The 25,001-nt window shown below is 38.8% G+C and overlaps 1 protein-coding gene across 1 annotated transcript in view; it reads right to left on the bottom strand.

Annotated features, from left to right (window-relative positions):
* The window catches only part of rngtt (RNA guanylyltransferase and 5'-phosphatase), a 120,931-nt gene that overhangs the window by 54,675 nt on the left and 41,255 nt on the right, over positions 1-25,001 (bottom strand). The window contains exon 11 of the mRNA XM_042503191.2: positions 12,355-12,519. Coding sequence (XP_042359125.1) covers positions 12,355-12,519 — 165 coding nt within the window. The remainder of the gene's footprint in view (positions 1-12,354; positions 12,520-25,001) is intronic.

Below are 25,001 nucleotides of genomic sequence, written 5' to 3'. Positions count from 1 at the left end.
TAAAGATAAGGACTATATTTCAAGATTAAAATAGAGACAGTCTTCTGAATAAAACAAACAAAAAACACTGCTTTTGAAAGAAAAAGTGAAAACAGAGCTCTGAGCGGCTCTTTTTTTCTTAATTTATTTTTTCAACAAATTTTTCTACTTCCTTTCCTAGAGAGAGAAATCTGCCTCTGACTGTTAGTGCTGTTCTCATACACATGTGTAGGTGCTCAGTGTTGAGCCCAGAGCAAGGCTTAACTTTGAAAATGTTCACAGGGGAGAAAGCTGACTCGCAGCTGTAAATCAATCCAAACATGGTCAACGTGTTAAGTACTACTTTGGTTTGAGCAGAGAAAACAGTCTCAGAGTGTGTGTAGCCGGAGGGTAGCAGGTTAGCTGCCCCATGCTGTCAGCTCTCTCACGTCTTACTCAGTCAGTCTCTCTAATCAACTATCTACACACTGGGTCCATTTGATTGGCTCAACTGAGTCACGCTATTGCTGTAATAACTGAATTAGTTACAGCCTTTGGAAAAAAAAACATGTCATAAAGATTATTATTTACTCCCATTAATTTAATCAAATATTGGTCACGGGTCTAGGATGTGGCCTGCCATTTGTTGATGCTTGGTCTATCAAAAGACACACACACACGCACGTGCATGCGCACGCACGTACGCACACAGAGAAAGAAAAAACAGGAGAAAATGTCTTTCTCATCGTCTCAAAGACCAGGGTGCCCCCTCAATATTGCTTGTTTTGTCTGACCAACTTCCCAAAACTCTAAGATATTTAGTCACAAAAGAAGCTAATCTTTACAATTAAGAATTTATTTAAAACTAGAGAATGTTGGGGATTTTTTTATGGATACATAACTTCATAACAAATAATAACTTTGTAAAATTACTGCAAATTACTCATTTAATTATTTTGCTAATCAGTTAGCAAAATAGCTGCTAATTAGGGCACAAAAGAGCAATTAAAGCCTAGCTCTTATTAAAGTGATAGACATAATTACGGTTTGTCATTAAAAAAGCACATTTTAGTTTCTGGTAAAAGCTCTGGTCAAACAATCTTTCATAAAACAGTGATGGTCTGTTGGCTGCAGACTTCTCCAGCTTATTATCCTCTGTAAAAGTGAGGATGATTTCATGTATTTGCTGTTATTTTGCATTATGTATGTAAATACTGAGTCAACCTGGAATTAACATATACATAAATGTATGTCTTTGTGTTTGTCTGCTTTCAGAGTGGAGTACAAACTCAACAGCACTATGTGTCCTCCCAAATGTTAAATTCTGTCAAGGGACAGACGGCTTAAACGGTTGATAGCCAGCGCTTTGGAGCACATAGAAAAAGGGTGAAAAACACATTCGCAGGATACACAGCGTGATGTTTTCCAGTCTGCAGGGCACCACAGAAGTCTCCTGGTAATGTCAGCTCTCAGATTTCAGTCAGCCAGCCGCTGCCATTTAAAATACCCACTTTAAGCTTTAAGCCTACATGTTTCCAAAAACAGTTTTATCCTCTTTTGTAAAATGCAAAAATGCCTGTGTTGGAAGACACTGTAAGAATGGTATTGAAAACATAACTTCTGTATGTGACATTCAGAGCATTAATATGGTAGCAAACAACCATTTGCTGTTAAAAAGACAGAGGAGTAATAGTGATAATATGTCGACACTGTTGCCGCTGTCTAGCACAGTTTATGGGTTTAGCACCATAAGCTGCTCAGCACCCTCCATGCTGAGAACCGTGCTGAGAAAACACACGGTTCCTGAGTGGTGCAGACTGGCCAATGCTGCTCTATGATTGGCCTGTCTGTGTTCGAGAGGAACTTGAGAAAGTAACATAATACTTTCCAAAACTTGCTGTTTTACATGTCCACTTGGATACAAAGTAACCAGAGTTTCCCACACATTCATTTAAATAAAATAAATCATTTGCCACCACAAGTAGATTTTTGGAGCTGGACTGTTAATTAGGAGCGCTACTGGAATATATGTATGTATGTATGTATTTATATATATATATATATATATATATATATATATATATATATATATATATATATATATATATATGGTTATTTCTAGTGCACAGACATGGCGCTGCAGAACAGCAGAACATTGGGCACATTGAAAGTGGCGCTTAACAGTTTATTCTGCTGGGTCTTAAAACTTTGCTTTCAGTTACAAACATCTGCAAACAGATCCTCTCATCCATTGATGTGATCTGATCAGCTGTTAACAGACATACAGATTATCCACCCTGCGAGTGACGTGGGAAGAAGTTATAGACAGCTCCACCTGCTGCGCTGCATTCTGGGACTCACAAAAACATGAGATTTTCGAGCAAATATTAGCTACCGCGCCACAATATACACTGATGCGGACCTTAGAAGTGTTTTGTTAAAATGGCACCAAGTTTGTGTTTGGATAAGAGGCTAAAATGTAGAGGAAAATATCAGTTTTCAAAAATATCTGTACGTGTTGACAGGCCACAAATCTGTGCTCATGTACAAAACTTGAGTAAGAGGGACACAGTCGCATCAGTAGCCCCGACGTGTGCGGAAATACGAGGGCCCGTTCATCGCTGCCTGCTGCTTTAATTGTGATTGTAATTGAGAAATGCACACATTTGCACATTGGTATCGTAGCTGTTTCTTGACACAAAAAGAGAAAAGGTGAGTTTAACTTTACAAGCACAACAAAGAATTATTTAACAATTAAATATTTTGGAAAAAAAAACACTGCAAAATAAAACTGACGAGGAATAGTATTACTATGGCAGCAGCTATGCTGTTTATATCCGAATTACTTATTGTTGAGGGGGTCGATGGGCAAGGATGTTACAACATCACTCTCGGTCAAACAGAGGAGGCAGACAGCAGACTAAAGGCAGAGCAGGCGGACAAATGCAGAATAAACATAAAAGTCCAAAGAACATCTGAAGAAAAACACCTGTTGACCCGACCGCCAGGACGCCTGTGCCTTTCCTTGAGTACATCATCTCTGAGCCTGGAAGGCACGACGAGAGCGGGCAGGCAGAACAAATAAAGTGAGCCGCTACGCTCGATGCAGCCACATATTCACCCGCTCGCTCTCCAGTGAATCCGACCTTTACTGCATAGATGTGCGGAGCACCATCCGAATGTTGCATAATGTCGTGGAGGCTTTGGAGAAAACTAAAAATTTTCAAAACAAACAGAGGTACACAAACATTAGTCATCAAGTCCATGTCGTGTGGTCTTCCAGGCAGCATAAGCCCTTATACAACCGTCAACATGGTTCCCTCTGTGGGTGTGTGCAGCAGCAGCAGAAAGACAGAGAGGATGCAGGTGATAAAGTGCAGCTTCTTCTTGAACCTGACACTGGAGGATGGGTGATTACCGAGGCCAGAGGTGCAGGCAGACCAACGCTTTGCTGCAGTGAATTTCATAAACTGAGTAGCACACACCAATTATGAGATGCATGAACAGTTTGTCTCCTCCTGCCGAAGCATTCCCACATTTTTACTGTTAATTAGAACAAATAAAATCTTGTAGGTTTACAGGTCAATAAAGCAGAAGCAAGTTCTGTCATTATCTTACAAACGGCTTATAATGATAATGTGAACTGACATCTTACTTTGTTTTCGAGCTGATGCAGCAGGTCAGAACCACCACAAACTAACTTTGATATGGAGCTCATATTCAGCACAATACCGAGCTCAATTTCGTTAAAGCGCACACATAAAGGTGACTAAGACAATAGAGACCCAGGGTCTCGATTTTCCATCTCCAGCAGCTGCAGACTCGACAGCTGACAGAGGTGTGAGGTCAGTGAGCAACAGGGAAACCTGCAGACTGACAACACTCAGCTAATGAGACATGCTGCTAAGGAGGAGTGACTGTTTTTTTTAATCTTGCCTGGCCATGACAAACCTGTAAAAGGCAAGACTCTGACTCATAGATCTGAGTGTGAAAACAAGAGGAGAACCATGACAGGACATTTACATGGACTCAGGGAGCGTTAATGACGACTGAGCCCGCAGGAGAGGAAGGCGAGTCAGGAGAGGAGAAAGAGTATCGTCATCGCAGTAACGTGGCTGCTTCAGTCGCTATACTATGCAGACATTTTCTTAAAAACCAATGTAAAGACTCATGCAAATGTAACCTTTCGAAATAATCACTTATAACCCACCAGAAATGTATGGTGGTGTATTTGTCTGCACAGACTCTGCGCTCTGCCTGGAGTCTCTCATGTTCTTCTTATTTGACAGTGTTCAGGATGTTAATGGACACAGCAGGCAGGTGAGGTCGTGACTTTATAAATAGGTAGTGACCAAGTGTCAGACTGCAGCTAGCATGAATCCAAGGCGAAGTTATGAAAACTGTGGACACAGTGCCAAAAAAAACACAACTATAGACAATGTGGGGTCGGCTTTCACTTTCGCTGACAATATTGTTTACAAACAGCAGCCGACAATTTCTGCACAGTAAACCTTTAACTATTTGAAAAACATTTTAATACAATCAATCAATTACAAGATAAAGGTCGACTATAAAAGACACCAGAGAAGGGACCAAAAGAAATGGAGAAAACTGAAATAAAACCTTTAAAATTAATATAAGGTAAATACAATACATTGAAAAAGTTTCATGGTAAAAGACTTGCTTAATTGCTCTGTGGAACATCTTGATATCCTTTGGATATATATTTGTCTCAGTATTATTTGTCTGAACAGATCAATAATCTGTGTGTCAATGTGAAATCTTATGTAAAATATTTTGCAAATATAAAACAGATCTGCAAATACACATACAAAATCCACATATAAAAAAGCATATGTGAAAACACTCAAATAATTTACAAATTTACAAAAAGGAGTTGTTGGTATCTTCCTAACATTTACAACTTTCAAACAGATATTTGTGAATCCGGTGTCTATTTGTGAATAAAAAAAAACATTTGGGGTATTCAGTTCTTCACTTGTTGATTTGCGTTTTACACACAGAGTTTTAAGATAGACTTTCCGTTGGTCCCAACGAAAATCCACGTGTGTCATTCTGCTATTTTCGGGTAGCATGTGATCGCCTGCTGTATTCAAAGATATTGTTTTTTATTTGTGGATTTTGTTTGTATATTTGCAGATCCATTTTACAATTGTAAAGTCGTTTGTTTTTTTTTAATTTGTGGAAAGTGTTTTTTATTTACAGATTTCAAATTAACACAAGGACTGTCAATCTGTTCACACAAAAAATAGAGATAAATTTATCTCCATAACCGGTCACTTAAAACACATTTAAGACTGCTAGAAACACTAAACAGAGTGTGTCAGGTCCACAGGCAGCAGTCAAGATGGAGATTTTGACTGCTTGGAGTGCCACTTTTAAAGGTGATATTCTTTTAGTGAAACTGCAGCAGAAAAGCTCTCAATATAAGATAAACAACAGTCCACCAAACAGAAAAGGCACTCAGCAAAAATGAACATCAGCAATCGTGATTTCATAAAATCTATTTCACTTCACTATTACGTTCTCAAGCAGGTCTATTCTTTTGGCTGTTTTATATTCACTACATACTCCAAAGCTTAATCTCACCCGCTGTGATTAGATTGGAGCTCCACAAAAACACTGCAATCTTACAAAAGTATCCAGATAACCACTTTTCAGGTCTCTATCCAAATTCAATCTCAGTTCAAAAAGGTATTTCAAGATGAGATCTACTCTCAGGTAAGAAATTCATTCTTTCAACCTAAAGACTTTCTCTCCTATCTGAACTCCTGGGAGGAGGCAGGTGATGGCCCAGGGTCAATTGGAGATATCAGTTTCATTAGGGGGAAACTTTATTCAGCTTAGGCCTAATTTCTTTAGAGATGTGATAAATGAACGAGGGATATTAGATATTCTTCAAAGACCAAAGACAAATTAACACCATCTAATTTCCTTTCCCAGTTTTAACATTATCAAATTGGGACTTTATTAGATCTAAGTCATATTTAATCACTGTATGCTCTGCAAATGTTAGGCTTATTCGAACAGAGTTTACCACAACGAGGGTTTATTTTTCGATTTAAAATGTTCACTGCTCCGAATAATGAATTTAGATGGACAAATGTCACCGCACATTGTGGATATTACATCATGGGATACATTCAGAATCTAGATGACACCGATTAAACGAAGAAGGTTTTTTCTTAAAGCATGACTCACATACTGTTTTTACACCAAAATTAGCGCGTGATCGCAGGTTTCTTTAAACAAACACGAGAAAACCTGCTCAAATAGGCAGAGTCGATACATCAAACTCTGTGTAGACTAAATTTTGAACAATGTCTGAGCACTTGGATGGAGACGGACAGTATTTTGAGTCAGGGTGTCATTGTTTTGCTCAAGAAATGCGCTTCTATTGGTGCGTTCACCTGGCTGTTATATTTTCTATTGCTGCCAATGGGAGCCTATTGTAACTGGAGCCGATGAATACCTGTGATTACTGCAGAGTCATTTTTTGACTTTTTTTTTTGGACTCAATTTTTGTTTATTTGTTTTGTGCAGAGGGAAAGGGGTGACAGAGATAGACCGATTATCAAAACTGATGCTGATTAGTTTTCTCACAGTCACCTTATCGATTAATTAATTGCTGGAGCTCTATATGCATATGAAACGTACGCATATATTCAATATATTAACGACAAGTTTGGACTGGATGAGGTTTTTTTTGTTTGTTTTTCTACTTATTAAGGCCACTCTCTATGGTAATTGCAAAAAAATCTTCATCAGTTCTTTGTAGTCCCCAAACTGTAAAACACATTTCTATAATCCCCAGAGGAATATGAATTTCCACCTTATAAATGGATTTGCTTTGGAAATTGGGAACTTTGTTGCCTTCAGCGAGCAGAGAAATGACAGTCGTGACTTGTTATGTAATTCCTTCAAAGGATTACACAGATTTCTGCCAAATGTACTCTTCGGTCAATTTACTAGTGTCCGTTACCAGAAGGGAGAAATTTCATCTCTGTGAATGGTTGCATATAATGCTGTGTGGATTTCATGTGCAGCATCAACAAACCTCAAATCATACCAAACGTGTTTTACAAGTGCACTACACTGAGAAAACTAACAAAGTTGATACCAGTTAATAAGTTTATACAGGCTGGAGCTAGGGCTCCATGACCAAAATCACAATGCAGTAGATTTCAATATGGTGGCTATGTGAAAAAGAGAAAAAAAAAAAACAACCAGGTTGTCAACACCTGGCCCCATGGGCTTTATGTGCATACAAGCTGCCCTACTCTCCACGTGACATTAGTGAATGAGAGAAGCTGAAGAACACAACTTATAAAATGCCATTCGCAGGCTTTGATGCTCAAAGTACTGCTGTGTGAAAATGGCCAAGGCCGGGTTTAAGTTATAAATGATAAATACATAAAAGCGGTGACTGTATTTAAAATGCATTGGACTTACTGGTACTATCACATAAATCTCAGTCTTACTTGTTTCATATAAGTTAACTGATTAAAATGCTTTGCATAAAGTTTAGTAGTATGTTTATTTAAAAACGATGTAATCCAAATGGATGGGAATTTTATATGTAATCGAGCGAGAGAAAGAGAGAGAGATGCGGGTGATGCACTGAGAGCAGAAAGTTGGCAATCAGAGCAGGAAGGCCGCGTGCTTCCTGACCACGGAGCTGAAGCTGAAGTAGAAAGGTTATCTACATGTTTACGAGGCGAGTGGTAGAGCCATAGTCAGTTTGCACTTTAGTGTTATCTAAAACACTACTGTGACTGACTGGAGATCAGTAACCGCGCCTGTTGTTCTGCTATGCTTTGTTGTTCTTTTTTCAATTTTAAGTCAGGTCATGACAGTTATACATGCATCAATTCATTTCATTTCTTCGTAACACGTACGTCTGACATACAAAAATAGCGCAGTGCATGCATTGACTGTATCCAATGTTGTTTTGGTCATATTTTAGGATGAATTGTTGCTTGTTTTTAGTAAATAATACAGAGGGAACATCTTTTTAAAGGATAAAATACTAAATCGCAATTGCAATATCAGTTTACAAAAAATGTCAATTAGACATTGTTCAGCCCTTACAAGAGTTAACTGTCAGTATACTTGCTGAAAGGCTTGCTCATGACAGAGAGGAGAATGTGTGTGCAGCAGCAGATTCAGGGATGTAGAGTTATATGTGCAGAAACTGAGAAATAATTCAAATTTGAGGGTTTTTTTTTTACATTTTATAGTGAAAAGTCTGGACTCTTAATTGATCCATTTTTGTACACTATGGACAAGGACACATTCAGAAACTGCTGAAAAGGGTTTTATAAATGGTGAATAGTTTGTGCAGACACTGACATACTGAGCTGAAGATGGACATTATCAGAAATGTCTGACAGTGACTAGATTTTTATACTTTGGGTAGATATTTGCTGCAGAGGATTTAAAGTACTTTAATAAAAACAAACAAAGGAAATAATATGAACAGTACACAGTGCTGTACGCATTTCTTTTGTATGTTTGAATTTACAGTGTCATAAATATATAATTTATATATATATATATATATATATATATATATATATATATATATATATATATATATATGCATGTTAAAAGGAAAATTATTTTGCTTCCAACCCCTAAAAATGCTCACAGTTAATGACAAATGTAAATAAATTTACAGTTGACACTAGTGCCCCATTACTCGTCGTGCAGGTCTGCAGAAGACTCTCTTCATGTGTGAGGCTGTCTTTACTCTTTACTTTGATTTATTTTTATTTATGTATGGTAAAAGTTCCATAATTTTCTTCAGGTACTATAAGTATCAAGACTAAGCGAGACTCGAAATTGCGCCAACCGCTGACAAGCTGAAAAGTTTCTTTAAATATCCCAACAGCTTAAAAAACCTAACAGGTGGAAAAAAGGATTGATGTGGTTGAGGATGAGGGACAAGCAAGTAATGCTAATAACGTTTTTAGCCATCGGCAGCTAATGCTACAGGGCAAGCAAATGGCAGCAAGAGGGAGTAAAAATCATTACTGTGCCCTGTGTGGTGTTGACATAAAAAGTGACTGCACGGTCAGTGTCTCTGTTCATCTTTTCTCTTCACGCCCTCATAAATGTATAATCTGTGATCTTGTTCAGTAAATTAATTATTAAAGAAATAAAAATGAATGAAAATTAAATACTATTAACTTGGGCTGGGGGAAAAGACAATAAAGATAATTATCTCAATCTGATTTTCTTCCAGTAGTACCATAAATGTTCAATAAATCCTTCATATAATTAAACCACCCATACGCCCATAGAGGGGGTTGGTAAGACACCTCAAATGCCAGTTACCACCCAACATTACCCAGAAGAAGAAGAAGAAGAAGAAGAAGAAGACTGTGCGACCGGCCATCTTTTGCCACCCTAACATGAGTACCCTAACATTATAATATTACAACTACACTCAATACAAGCATGAAGAATGCTTCAGTGTGATTGTTAGGGTAATGTTACAAATTGAACGTGATTGAATTTGCTAAAAAACAGTAGCTACAGTAACGTTAGCTGTGTAGTCAACTCATCTAATACTAATGGAAAGTTAGCAAGTTTACATGACTGACTAACTGGCTATTTCATATAATGATATGACCAAAGTATAATTCGGATAAAACTTTCATGCATTTCCTCATCCGTGAACATCTGTGCACATCGAATGTATGCCAACAAATCCACAAATGAAAGTTCAGTCAATCTCCTCAAAATAGTCATTGCAACCTAGGGACAAAACTAAACATGCAAAATGCAATTATCTGTAGAACAGGCGCAACCACGTTGTCAAGTGCCATGAAATTCAGAATTATTTAATCAGCCTAGTCTATTCAACCTACACAACAGGGAATTTCCAAAATGTATTATCTGGTTTTCCCAATGTACAATTTCTGTTATACAAAAAGAGGTCTTTGTAAGATAATTGGACAACTGGAGGAAGCAAAAAAGAATAAATGGCCCCAACTGGTAGGAAATGTCGGCATGAATGTGTAAGTGTCTGAGATGAAAAACAGCAGCCGAGTAACAGACAAAAGCCATCATACAATCCAGTCTGTGACTGAAATATCCCTAAAGGAATTTCTGGTCGATATGCCATGAAGTGGAGGGTTGTGCTGCTATGAATTAATGAGCCAGATTCCAGTTTCCCTCTTTTAATGCTCCATACAACAGAGATATGACTGTATGGGGAGCAGATGGCTGCTGTACAACACAATAGAGCAGTCAGAAACCAGACGCAGTTCCAGTGACTTAATTCCTGGAGTATCTTCATCAACATGCCCCTCAAAGGGTGGGCAGCGATCCTTCATAGAGGTTCTCAGAGGAGCAGACAGCTCAGGGTTAGACCAGAGGTAACCCAACTATTCACACTGAGGGTTTTACACAAAGTACAGAAACACCAGGATATCAGTGTTGGCAGAGGAAGACATGCGACCACAACACAAGAAATGTCGAAAACTTCACCCCCTCCGCTGACGCTTTGATCATTTGCGAACATGCAGTGCCAAGATTTACGACTGATCTTGGCCAAAACATCAAATTAATCGCGCTCTGACCTCCCACAGACCTGATATTAGGGCACAAGTGCAGGCCTTTGAGGAAGGCTTAACAGCTATTCAGAGGATAAAAGCCCTGCTGTCCTGAGCCTGTGAACAGCGGAGCATTATAACCTGATCTACCCTCATCATTTATTCATTATATGACAACTTCAGGGAAAACCAAAAAATATGATCTAAATCAAAATAGTCTGAAGAATGTAACTTCATTAACATCAAAAATGTATTTTCCACTTACTCTAGGTATAAAAGAAAAATTACAGCAATGCTGGGTGCTAGGCAACATCAAACTAAGTCTCTGAAATGTTCTCGTACTCATCAGCTCACACAGTGATGACTTTAATCAGCAGTGCATTATATTGCTTTATGCCACTGCCATCTTTTCACATGAACCTGTCTGTGCCTTACCGTGTCCTTACACAGACAGAGACAAAGACGCAGGAAGAAGCAATCATTGGCAATCAGGGACAATCAGAGAGAAGGCTTGAGGCACGTGTTTAACCAATCAATTACATCCACTACAGCAAATAACACCAAGACAGTTTCTGGGCTACCACAGGTATCATCCAAAGAGCAGTGATCTTTTTGGGGCCAAGAACAAAGCATTTAGACACTGGTTCCACCACAGGTAACAATTGTTTGTAAAAGGGTTCCCTCTCTGTTCACTGTAGGGGGTTTTCCATCAGTTGCCTGGTTTGGCATAACTCGGTCTATTAAAACAGAGCTACCCGCTTTAACTGATGACGGCTTATTTAGAATGATCACACTTATGAGCAGCGGGCTAAAATCCCTTAATGTTTTTGTGAGTGTGTGTGTGTGTGTGTGTTTTTTTCCATCACACAGCAGGCAGGTAAAAGCAGTGTACCTGTTGAAGGTGAGCTGTTTGCAGAGGTGCAGTAAGCTTCCTCTGACTGAGGCTGTTTCTTTTACTTTTCTCCCTGCTGTATAAGTACTCTTGCTTTTATTGAAGAAGAGTCGCTAACAGACTGCCACTAATTCAGTGATGAACACTTGTCATTTCCTTTAGATATTTCATATCGCATCCAGTTAAAAACCAAAGGTGATCGAGCATTTTCAGTTGTTCGCCCTAAATTTAGGAATAGTTTGCTGGATGCACAGATAAAAAACAGGAAGCAAAACGAACTGGTGACCATGTGACTAGGGACATGTATTCAGCGACTTTTTCTGTACCAATACCATTTGCAAGTTGCTTATAACAATAATTTTGAAAATGATATTTAAAAAATCTATTTTATTTTGTATGCCTAGAATGTTTTTTCCTTTTTTGGACATAGTATTCAAATGGGTGTCAACTGCTGTTGTTTTTTACTCTAGTATTTTATAAAAGTTTAAAATTCAGGTATTGTGGCAACTCTAACAAGAACCATATAACAACAGCTCAGATGTCAACTCTTACATCCCCAGAAGGCATCTGAAAGGACATTCAGGGAAAGACTACCCTAATTCACAATACATATCAGGAAATGGTGAAAATGGGCTTTTCACAAGACACCAATACATAGATGTCTTTCAATCCCTCTCGCTGCTAAATTGGGACCAATTTGCCTTGCAAGACCCTGAAAAGAGCTGTTGCCCTGGAAAACAACTCCAAGGGAGGTAACTGGGACATTACTGGCACACAAATTTCATTCATAGATGCAATACATAAGTGTAAATGTGGGTCATCTCGATTTGTATATCTTTGTGTTATGACTGGGTCAAATCTGTGAAAGAAGTGGGGAGAAAAACGTATTGAAAAGTGAAAAAATGGCTTTGTTCACGTTACCTTTCTGGATGCATGAATGTCAAAGAAGGGTTTATTTCGGACACTGAAGGGCTCCTTGGTTTTGTCAATCTGTCCAGTCTTCATCTTTTCCAACCGAGGAGAAATTATTTCCTTTTCTATGCATACCAGCCGAATATTGAAATCACATTGGCCAACAGGCTGTCCCTGAAACACACACAAAAAAAACCCTATTAATACAATCCAAAAAAAAAAAATCTTTACTTCAAAGGATCAGAATCAGAGTGATTTTTATTTTGGTATATTCAGGTGCAATGGAATTTTGGATGGTTTCCTCAATGTACTTAAAACTAGAATAATGCCTTGCAGTTGTATGCAGTCGCCAACTAGTCAAATTGCAGTTTACATCCATGTCTTTCCAAACTCGTTTAAAACATTCAGTGAAGATTTTGAAGGCATTTTAAGGTATTAAGTGTATTTTTTGGCAAAACGTGGATGCTTCACACACATCTCCCCCCCCCAGCAGCACAAATGATCTATACAGTCAGCAGTCTCAAAGTGGACACCAAAGGTTAGTGTCACAGATTCAGCATCTGACTAAATGTCTCCCCTTCTGTTCCTGAGATATGGTGTTGAGTAATGGCCAGAAAACATTATGAAGTCATAGTGAATTTGAGCTCTGACTTCTCAAATATAAAATGTCAGCACTTCATCATGTATCCTAATAGACATTTGTGTGAAAATTTGGTCGTAATAAGTGTATGAATTTTTTAGTTTTATCCAAACATATGTTTTGTGAGGCCACACTAATCTTGTACCACCACATTCTTATCAATTTATTCTTGAGTCCATTTGGACATTTATGCCAAATTTGAAGAAACTCCCTCAAGGCACTCCTGAGATATCGCATTCATGAGAATGAGACGGGCAACCCAGAAACATAATGCCTCTGGCAACATCTGTCACCGGTGCAGTGGGATAGTACACTCAAAAATAAAAACAGTACCAGCAGTAGTGGCAGCAGCAAAAGCATAAGTGCATGGTTCCAACAAATTTTCATGGACAAAGTTTGATTTTTCAGGGACCCATATTAACTTGCCGCTTGCCTGGCATTTTTAAACAATTCAGATTCAAACTATAATTTCAGCTAGCTGGCATACATGAGTGGAGAGGGAAAGCAGGGAGAAAATGGAGAAAAAACATCGGTTGTTTAAATGAAACATCACAAATTAATACATACTCTAGCTACGTTACGTCTTCAGCTACAAGAAAAAATAAATTTGCTGTTATGTTACATTTTCATGGAAGGTTATCCATGAAAGTTTACTGTAAAAGCGTCATTACACAAAACCAATGTCTCTCCATGCATTTATTATATATAGATACACCATATGTGAGCAGCATGCAGGTGCATACAGTAAGACAACAAAACCTTGACATCAGTTGAGCTCATGGGAATGTCAACAACAAAAGGACACAGTACAGTGGAATCGTTTTTTCTTTGTCACTATGACAACAGCTTCCTCCCATCATTGGCAAGCCACACAGAGTTGTTCTCCACAGATAAGCACAGCGACCTGAGCTGTCTCTGCCTCTCAGACAGACGGGGCCACCAAGCCAGAGCAAAGGTGCCTCCAAACCCATCTGGCGGAGCGCTGTGATTGTGGTGGAAAAAAAATACAAGTTCCTGCTCCTGGTTATTAATAAAGAAGCTTGGGTGGAAAATTAGAACAGCCAAGTAACGAATTAAACAAGCATGACTTTAAAGTGTTAAATAGAGAAGCAGAGGAGTTGTGAAAAAAAACCCACCATGGATACAGCACAGTCACTTGACGGTTACCACCACATATCTTCATTGCTCAATTGACAAATTGTTTAAAAACAATGACTCACTTTTATCAGCACACAAGAAAAAAAACACTGACATTATATATTTCTAGCAGGTAATCGGAGAGAAAAAAGGAGCTCAACCAAGCTGCCATTTCCTTTTATTGTTTTTGCCACAAAACAAACATACATAAGAGTAGTTTATCTTGACCTGATTAAGCATTAAGATTTTGTTTGCTTATTTTTTTTCATCAGCAAATAATTTACAATTTCATCACATCAGAAGACACATCTCTCCATAAAATTTCTCCTAATGTTATATTATTCTATAATAGTGTCTCTCTCGTCTTTTACCTGCTGTATGTGTGCTTTTACATGTAAATCACTGTAAGATATGGCTACTAGGGATGGGCATTTTAAATGTTTTCCATATTAGAGTACTTGAATTCAATGAATACACTGTACTCGAGTACTTGCAAGAAAAAAAATCAAATCTAACATAAGAATAATGTCCAAATTGAACAGACAGCAAAGATTAGCTGTAATACACAAGTTTAACACTACATAGTTTGCACTGCACATTAATTTATTTTTTTTGCTGAAATACTTCCAAACACCACTCTGAACTTTTGTTCATTATAATGTCCGCTGTATGGATCTGTGCAGATATTCATGGGTAGCAGTTACATCACTGCAACCCAAATTATTTGTAATGTATATTTATATTATTTCTTTAACAAAGCAAAAAAAAAGAGGATGAAAAAAAGTAATTAGTCTATATGTTAACAAATACTAAACACCAAATCAAGTGGTCCAGTACTCATGTCCATCCCTGATGGCCTCAACTAGAGATTACTTACTTATATTAATTATCCATTAATTGCAAAATTGCTTTCTTGATATAGCCTTTCGTCTATAAACTGCCTTTAAATAGTGAAAAAAGCCTGTCATAATTTCTATCAGACCAAGGTGATATCTTCAGATGTCTTGTTCTGCACAACCAACAGAACAAAACCCAAAGATATTTACTTTACTGTCATGGAAGACAGACAAAAGCACCAAATCCTCACATACAAGACGCTGGAACCAGCAAATGTATTGGATAATTGATTTAATTATGAAAATAGTGGCAGATAAATTTCCCTTTGATGAAATAATCAATAATCGACTAAGTGATGAAGCTCTACTTTAAACTCTTCCTCAAAGTTGTGTGAATATTAAACACTGGGAGGGATACCAGACAAAGCTTTGGATTTTCTTGAAAATTTAGCTTTCTGCATTAAGCGGCTTCCCAATCGATATTATGTGCTGTTTTTACCCTTTCAAGAAAATCTTTCAGTAACATAAAAATAGAAAATATACAGTGACACATTACACCTTTATCATTCCTACACTTGTGGGTTATGGATCAATATTTCCTTATCTATATCGAGAGGCACTGAGCGGGAAGGTGTGACTTGGGGGCATTTGTATTCTGCTCTCTTACTGTCTGGTAAAAGCCACTTCTCTTCTCAAAAGCTCTATAGAAATTATTGGACCACAGGGGGGAGGAAAAAGATTTTTTTCCAAAGTGGATGAGGAGGTGGATGGCTAATGATTACTTAAGATTAGATACAATTAGTAGCCTGTTCTGTCCCGCGAGTCATGCACATGTTCAGCAAAACAGAAAGGAAGATCAGAGAATTCTCAGTATGCAGTCTTACGTAAGCAAGTACAATGTAAAGCCTTATGAACGATGAAACATATCTTCAGCCAATTACTCTCCAACACGGCTGTGCCTGCTCTGTGAAGTGATACTAGAATGTGTGAGAAAAAACAGCCATTCGATGGTGTGAATAGTGAGAATTTTGCTTCTCATACAAATATTTTACTCAGTTTTGAATTACACTCATGTCTTAAAAATACAAACAAAAATCTAGTTTGCTCTAATCACAAGCCTTTAAAAATATGAAACAGTTCAGGAATCAATTTAAATTACTCTATTAACAGAATGAAGACAACACCCTGTTGGGGTAAAGACATGACTGACCAAACTGTAATTGTTTTTAATAAGAGTTCATCGTTTTACTTGCTGCTTTTGTGTTGCTTAGTGCCTTGTGTTTTTCTGCTCTAAATACTTCACATTTTTGAAACAGTACCCTGAACACAACTCAGAGCAAAAAAGCGCCCAAAGTCACTGGCATTTTTTCCCTTTGTCCAATCAGATGAATTGATAGGCTGGCCTTCTATAAAGGAGACAACAGCAAGTGATGGTCGACACGGTTTGTGCTGAGCTAATGTTAGTTCACTTTCAATGCACTCTGAGCAAGTTGCTAACTCTAAATTGAGTGTCTTGGAATTAAAAAACAAACAAAAAAAAACCAACTTCAAGATGTTCGCTTAGGCACTGAGACTTTGGATGGGCGATTATCTTCACCATTTTCTGGACCCAACAATTACTTTAATTAGTCAAGAAAACAATCAGCATGTTAATTGAAAAATGAAAATAATTTGTTGCAGCCCAAGTCAAATTAATTATTAAATCACCTAAGGAAGTTGTTGATCCAGAACAAGTAAAAGTAGAATAGATATTGGACTTGTATTTGTCAGGTGGCCTGATCATCCATTCAGATGCCCATGCAGCCAACACATAAGCCATAACAACATGGCAATGAAGCGGTATGCCATACTGAACAACTCTCTAAAGACTATGTGACAACTGCAAATAAGGTTAAAGGCAAATTAAAACTTTTAGAAACTCTAATTTAGGCATCACTTTCAGTACTTATTTTTCTTTTTTAGTGTTTCTGCTAAAACCACACTCCATTCTCCTGGAGCAACAGCTGGTATGATGTCCCACACATTCTGCACCATCTGTCAGCTGTGTCATCGGGACAGTACAAGATGTAAGTGTGGATGATTCAAGGCATGTGCCGTCCACGCCTTTCCAGGAAAACACAGCTGATAAAAATCTTGTTAATCTGACATTTGTGGGAAGACAGATCGATCATATCAGTGAAATCTATATTTTTTTCTGCTATGGCTCTAGACGGTATCGTGTATCTATGGCTGCCATTTATCAGTCTGTGCGTCTCTACTTTGACTTACTGTAATCACTGTGGGGGTGAGATGGGATTATGTTTCAAAAGGAGCAAAAAGCAACATTTTTGACAAGCGACAGTGATGGATCAGGCCTGATATAGCTGATACCAGTTTATAAAGAAAAGCCTTTATCTGATCTGATGCTGATAGTGCAGACCCCATGAGGACACCCCTTCCTTTATAGCCTCCAAACACTAGACATGCATGGTAAAGGTTATTTTTTACAGCTGAAACAATTTGTCAACCAGAAAAGTGCTCCCAGTAGAGTTCAGACCTCTGCAAAGAGACTGCGTCACTGCCCAAGCTGATCGCGGCCACTTTAGACAATTCTTTCCAGAGCAAAACAATTAATAAGGAAAGTAACCTGCAAAACTATTAGTTGCAGTCCTAAAAACATCAGTCAGTTTAAAACACAAATACATATCCTACTTGTCTCCAATAATAAAAAAAAATACGAAACTGAGACTATAAACAGTATAGTTTCTGAGGATTCTTAAAATATTAAACATATTATGGAACGTGAATCTGCAAGAGTCAAAAATTGTACTGAAGTCAAACATACAATTCAGTGCGTTACATAACCCCACTTTATGGATAAACTGAACTAAGTGCATAAAGAATCTATATATATATATACACACTCATTAAATGTTAAACACCAGAGAGCTGCAGAATCAGAAATAAAGCTGTCTTCAGCATGAGGATGGAGAGCCTAATGATGCCCTCAAGAATACAGCCAAAAAAAAAATATGACAGTGCTGGGAATACTGTTAAAAGCTGCACAACTGTCTGGGATAATTCGGAATAAATGGCATTATAAGCAGGTGACAAAATCAGTGTTTGGGCCACTCGAGAGAAGCTTAATGTGCAGCTTCCCTTGGGATATTTATAACAAAACAGAAGCTTTTAGGCTGTTTTGGCCTAAAATTGTTTATTACCACATACTGTATCTGTCTGCATCACAAAGCCCAACCCAATGCACAAGCAGTATCTTGAGGCATTTTTAAATATGATTTATTTGGAGAAAACTTTGTTCCAGTTGGCATTTGTTATTGCTGATGTACTGGTTATGTTATTTTTGTGAGAGGACATCTCATTCAAACTATGATTTCCTTTCTTTATTTCTTGTACTGTTGAGCAGCCAGAGAAATTTGTCATTACAAACATTAGCCCTGAAAATGCCAAGCAGCAGCGAAGTGCGACCTTCATCGAGCTGCCAAGCAATGGCTTTAGAGAGCTTTGGTCATTGGATTTTGCAGCGATGTGCGGTAAAAGTGAACATTGGGGATAGTTTAACTTTTGGCAGCGGATTGCAGCCAGAAAATACCCGCAGCCAATCAGTAAACAGAGTCCTGTAACTCTTTGACATGCTGACCTGTGTCACAATGAATTCCTTTCCACCTGAAACACATGAACACAACTCAGAGCAGCAGCAAAATGTAATTATTGCAATGAGTCTCACTTTGCCATTGCTGGGTGTGTTTTCAGCATTAGGGCTGCTTCAAAGACAGAATGCAGGTTTTCACTTAAAATACTTAAGTTTTAAATCCAAATCCATAATAAAGTTAGTAGATTTGAGCTAGACCTTAGACACAGGCCCCATTCCATTATTTTCCACCATCATTCTGATTAGCTTTGGTCTTAAATATCTTATCTGTGGCTTTGGAAGAGACTTTATTTGTGTCTACGAGAGTAGACTGGCAACAATTTAGGACGATGGTCTATGTTTTAGAAGAGCACCTGAAGCCTTCTGTTCCTGCTGTTTTATGAGTTACTTTAATGCCCAGTGGGGCTTATGTCTTAGAATGAGTTCAAAAACAGCATTGAATATGCATTTTACACAAAGCAATTAGCTGTCAGCAGGGTTTCAGGGGTTGCAAGATAATTTGTGGAGATAGGTAAAACTCTTGTTTTTAATGTTTTCTACAACAGAATTCTCAACTGGTTGGTTGGTTGCTTGGCCTGGTAGGCAGGTTCTGGGTTGGTTGGGTTCGTGAGTTCTGGGTTTGTTGGTTGTTTGAGTTGATTGGTTGGGGGGTTGGTTGCTTACTTGGGTGCTTGCTTGGGTGAGTGGATGGATTCTGGGTTCATTGGGTTCTGAATTGGTTGGTTGCTTGGTAGGAAAGTAGATCACTATTCATTCATTTACGTATTTGTCCTATCAGAAATTTATTTTGAACCACAGCAAATTAATAAAGAGACAACTATAGCAATACAACAACAAATATCAAAAACACAGCACTATTACAGACCTATTCACCACATTTAAAACGGGAGGATAGCTGTTCCTCAGCTACATTTCAGTACAATTATCCCCACAATAACTACCTTCTTTCCCTAATCAAAGTCCAGATGTTATACCGTGTGCTCAAGATGGGAATGGAGGTAGAGATCAATGACATTGTGTCATGGATCTCACAAGCAAAATGCAGCTAAAAGACCAGCAAAGTGGCTTGGACATTTTGTGATTTATGAGCAAATTAAAGCAGCTGAGGTTTACCATTAATCCATTGTTAGTTGCTAGTGGATAATACTAGCTAGAGACCAATAAAACCAGAGCACCAGTGCTGTGTATCTACAGCGGGTTATCAGAGTGATGCTGCCGCATTTTGAAAAGGCATGATGCAGCCCGGGGGACTATTCTTAGGGTGAAGAGCTCTGCAGAGCTACAGACTGTACCTGCAGACAAAACTTCTCAAGCAGAAGTAAATGGAGCTGAAGTCACTAAAACACTCCACACTCCAAGCACTCCCTTCTGCTTAGACGTTCATCTGATTGAGACAATTATCTTGTCTAATTTTGCACCTAAAGCAAGATTATTTTTGGCAAGATGAAACATCACGAGGTCAATCAAAGTGTCAGGACATAGACGGTTGATGTCAAGCAAAAACCTCCACAGTTTTATTTGAAGATAAAGCCTTTCTAAAGCAACATCAAAATTAAGGACATATAAGTAATTGTTTTATCGCATCTTGTCAGTTCCCCCACAGTGGGTGAGCTGACAGTGACTGACAAGCAGCCACATGTTTCTAGGAAGACAAAAAAAAATCCTTTTATACTTTGCAGCGAGAGCAGAAATATAAAATTCACTCCATGTCTCAGGGTGATGGTCGGGGTCAGACAGTTGGATGGTGGGAGAGGTGCTGTACACATCAACACTCTCAACATAATTACACTTTATAGGATGACCAAGAATATCAACTGCTCTAACATGAGCATCAGCTTATATGCTGACACTCCTTTATTGTCATCAAAATTCACAGAACTTGGTAAACTCCGACCCTTCATCTCCAAATCACCCATCACTGCAAAGAGGACACACACTTCTCATCCCACTCTAATCAAAAGAATCCCAGCACTGTGCTTCACCTATCTTTCCAAATCAGTAAGGTGGCACAACGTGACACGGGCCTGGCAGGTGGTGTGTTCTGCCTCCTGCTGCATTTCCATCCTCGGTCTCAGGATGGAGTCTCGAAGCCAAGGAGCAGCCCAAGACAGATAATGGAGTAGGCTAATAATGGCCAGCTAGGATCAATACAACAGCGCTTTACTGATGGCTTGTGGGGGGGAGTCATGTGGCGCTGCTAACCTCTGCACCATCTTACCAAGACGTTCCCCTCACCACTGAAGCCTTTACTGAGCCGCTTCCTTGTGAGATCCTCCAGATCGAAGGAGAAAAGGAGGTGACAGACAAACATAATGGCCGAAGTAACCCCCTCCTCCCCTTCTTGATCCCGAGGTATTCATCAAGTAAGTAAGTACGACAGCGGAGGCTTGCTAAGGGCAAACTGTAGGCTCATTTGTCTCTGTGCCTGCTTGTCTGCCATTAGCAGCACGCCGATCGGTTGAAGGGATGAATTAATTTACAGTTCTGAAAAGTGTTAGCAATTAACAGTCCTTTAATGCTGTCCTGAGGCTGTTCTCAAGATAAATGGCCAAGTCAAAATAAACAGGAGAAACATGCTATTACAAATATATAAAAGCTAATATTACATGTACAGATACTCCAAGGCAATTACTGCTGCCCAACTATAATGCCAGTAAAAGACTCAGTACATTCACGCTGTGCAAGAAAAAGTCGAATTATTGTGAATTATTGTGTTAGTCCAACTACAACTGAACTTTTAAAATACATATAAAAAAATTAGTCAGGCTGAAATCATGCTGAATTTAGTTTCTCAAAGTTGGACTTCTACATCTTAACAATGCAACTGGAAATTCAAGTTGTCATGTGTACACCTCAACTGGACCTGAACTGGCCTGGGTATTCTGCACGTGCTCCTAGTCACAGTGGCGTCCTCTCTCGATGGTTGGGGATAGGGGCTGTTTGTGATATAAAAATGAACTGAGGAGAGACTTGTTTTTAATCATGGCCTAGGTGACGGACATTTAACTTTAAATGGTAGTATTTTATATATTTTTTAAATAAAAAAAAAGTCACACCCCAACCATCCCACTCCTCTGATGAGTAAAGTGCAGCCCCTGAGAGGGTTTGGATCAGTTTGGGTGGGGTTAACACATATCGACGGGTAAACAGCCTTCAACACCAGCAGGGAAATAAAGCAGCGTACTGCTGTGTTCAGCACTGCAGCAAAACATATTTTAACCCCCTAAAAAAAATCAATATCCGTTTAAGTTTGTACTATATTTTACAATACATAATAACTGATCGCGGCAGCAGTGAACCAGCAACTCCACCGTTTGGTGGAGTAAAATGACTCATTGTCTGAGTGAATCAGATAATCTTGATATAACGGCTTCAAATTCCCGTCGCTAAGGAACAGAAAAGTGGTGAAAATATTCTAAATATAGCGTATACTTAAACTGATATTAACCTTTTAGTTGGGCCTTTTTTTAGGTGGTTTAAAACAAAACAAATCGAGGCAGAGTTTGCCCTGTGCTGTTCAAAACAACACGGCTGTTTTCTACCCCAAAGTTATTGTAAATTAACAGTGGTGACTCTGATTCACTCTATAGAAACTAGCTGAAAGGGGACATATTGCTTCCATCCGTGGCGGAATCAGACGTACTTCCGTGAATAAATCGATTCGCCCCTGGTGCTTGTATACTGGAATGACGCCAGTAGTCCAATTAAATCGAGCCTAATCGAGCTATAACCGTAGCTCAACTTAACTGTGCATCTAAACATACTGAGTGATCACCTAGTTCACTTCAACCCAATACATTGAATCTGACAATGTATCTGACAAAAGCTACATTATGCAAAAAAATGTACATTATTTTTGCAATTTGGCACACCTATCTTTCAGTTTCTGAGTGGTACACCCCTGTCTTGAATACAGATGGCACCTGCAGGGTTGCAAACTGATGAGATCTAAGCTGTAGTGATCTGCCTCATGGCTGACGGGAATACAATGGCAATCCGAGAACAGAGAGTAAATTACTACTAATGTTATTTATAAAAGATTTCTACATGGGCTGTAACCTTATCTGCAGTATTCCTGTACCACAAAGTCTCATGAACAGCTGTAGACGTGCAATTTGTTGACAAGCTGAAGAATTTGAAACCGGCAAATATGACATCAGAAGGCAAAGAATCCATGTTGACTGACAGGGTAGTGTAATATTACAACATATTACACATATATGACTCCATAGCAGGACTACAATTGGGACGGTAACAGAATTAACAGGGAACTTTGTGTGATTTAGAAATCATCTCCCCATGTCTGCTTTGTGTGTGTATTTTTCTCACATTAATTGATAATATCGACATAATATGATGAACACAATGATCTGTAACTCCACTTCACACAACACAAACACTAGAAGTAAAATACAGTGTCATCCTCCTTTCTCAAATTATTTTTTTAATGTCTGGTAAAACAAATGGATTTTGCAGCATATTGTTTAATGTCATCCATCTCATCATCCTTTGAGGTTTTGCTCCTCTGATGGATTTGAGCTTGCTCGTTCTGTGAATGGCTCTCCAAGCTGTTTAGTAAGAGGAACCTCCTGCGCCAACAATGCTGTCAAAACTTTCATTTAAAGTTGCCAACACAGCCTCCATCATTTTCAAGAGGCGGGAAAAAGGCACAATTACAAATTACAAGAGGTCCCCAGGTGATACTAGCCCTGTGCAAAAGGGGCTTTGCTGAACATTCCCACACATTCATTTATTTGTGGCGGGCTGCCACAACTAAATCACTCACTGCCATGAATAGATTTATGGAGATGCAGTGTTAATTAGGAGCACTCTTGGAAAATATAGATCGTTCATTTATTTTTAGCTGTATCGTCTCTGACTAAAGTGTGCTAGAAATATCCGAAAGGTACACACGCTCCAATAGCCTTCCTAGTTAACACAACAAAAATCTGTTTTAGTGATCCATCTCTGTTAGCTGTGAGACAGGTCACTAGAGTTTACATCAAAACAGTTAACAACCCTGCATTGATTTTCTTGTGAGTTTAATCTTGCCCTTCCTCCGGCTTGGTCACTCTCTCTTTTCTGTTATTTGCTTCCTCCGTCAACGTCCTTTTCAATGCCTTCACCTCTGCCATGATGTCTGTACTTAGAATATCGAACAAGTTCCTTCTTCTTTTACTTTTTTAAATCTCTATTTTAAAATGTCAACATAGATGGCATCAAAATAAATCATCAGAATCACACACATACTGATGAAACAGTGAGGAGACAAAACTCAAAGCTGTGCCAAACAGCTAAGCTAACCAGTTGTAACCAGCTAACCAAAGTATTACGCACTGATCTGATGCACTCACCAAAGTTACATATTGCAAGAGCCATAGACTGCATAAAAATGGACATAGCAATTGTGATGTCACCCATTGGTTTTGAGTCTTGAGTTTGGCATTTTGGCCATCATCATGCTGGTTTATTGGAGCCAGAATTCACAAAATTGAACAAAAGGGTGATGCTGTGGACGAGTGATGGTGGATCTGACTCGCAGACTGTGGTGAAAACCTTGCAGACAGCTTGTCACTCAAGCTGTCTTGCCTTTAAATATGCGTAACATTGGGCCTTAATAAAAAGTGAACTGGTCAGCCATAAAAAAAAGTCACCTCCTGTAAAGTTGTCATCGATGTCAAATTAGCGTTAGGGGACCTTCGCTTTTGATGCCCGCCTCGAATGGCACTTCGGCATTGGCTTAATTTTTCAACCCTAGACAATGCTGCTTGGCAAGAGCACGCATCTAGTTTGGAGGAAAGTGGGAATGAAAGAGGCGTCATTCTTACAATTACAAGTCACTGTACCATCAAAATGATTTGTAGCTGTTATTTCAACTGAAAAAAGTTCCATAATGTTGTTAAAAGAGTTCAAATTATTGTTTGACTACATTTTTATTCAAAGTCATTATCAAAAGCACAGGTCACTGGAGCTCAGCACAACCAATTTGAGTGATAAAAGCACAAAAGCCTAGCTTATAAATATTCAGTTTGGGTCAGATGCAGGTCAGCCCCAGCGTTGTGGCTGAGGTCAGGGTGTTGTTACGCACAGTGCGTGACAGGCTGTGGGGGTCAAGCAGAGCTATGCGCTTCCCTCCAGCATGCAGACTGACAAAGCGCCGTCATGCCTGTGCAAATACTGCAGTGCCTGGATGAACACGGCTCTGCTGCCTGCTGTACCAGAGCCTTGAAGGAACCCAACCGGGAATTCAATTTTTTAGACTTCAGGACAAGCAAATCCCACTCCATGTCAGTGCCTTCTCCTGACATACAGCCCACACCTTGCTCTGATTATGTATTTTAGCTACTACTGATGGACCACAGAAATTGCTATTTCCTCCGCAGACCCAGATGCT

The sequence above is a fragment of the Plectropomus leopardus genome, chromosome 16 (genome assembly GCF_026936395.1).
Source record: "Plectropomus leopardus strain MGB_pleo_1.0 chromosome 16, ASM2693639v1, whole genome shotgun sequence".
In the NCBI taxonomy this organism is placed as follows: Eukaryota; Metazoa; Chordata; class Actinopteri; order Perciformes; family Serranidae; genus Plectropomus; species Plectropomus leopardus.
Note: the sequence above shows the minus strand (reverse complement) of the source record. Positions and strands in the feature narration are given on the sequence as shown.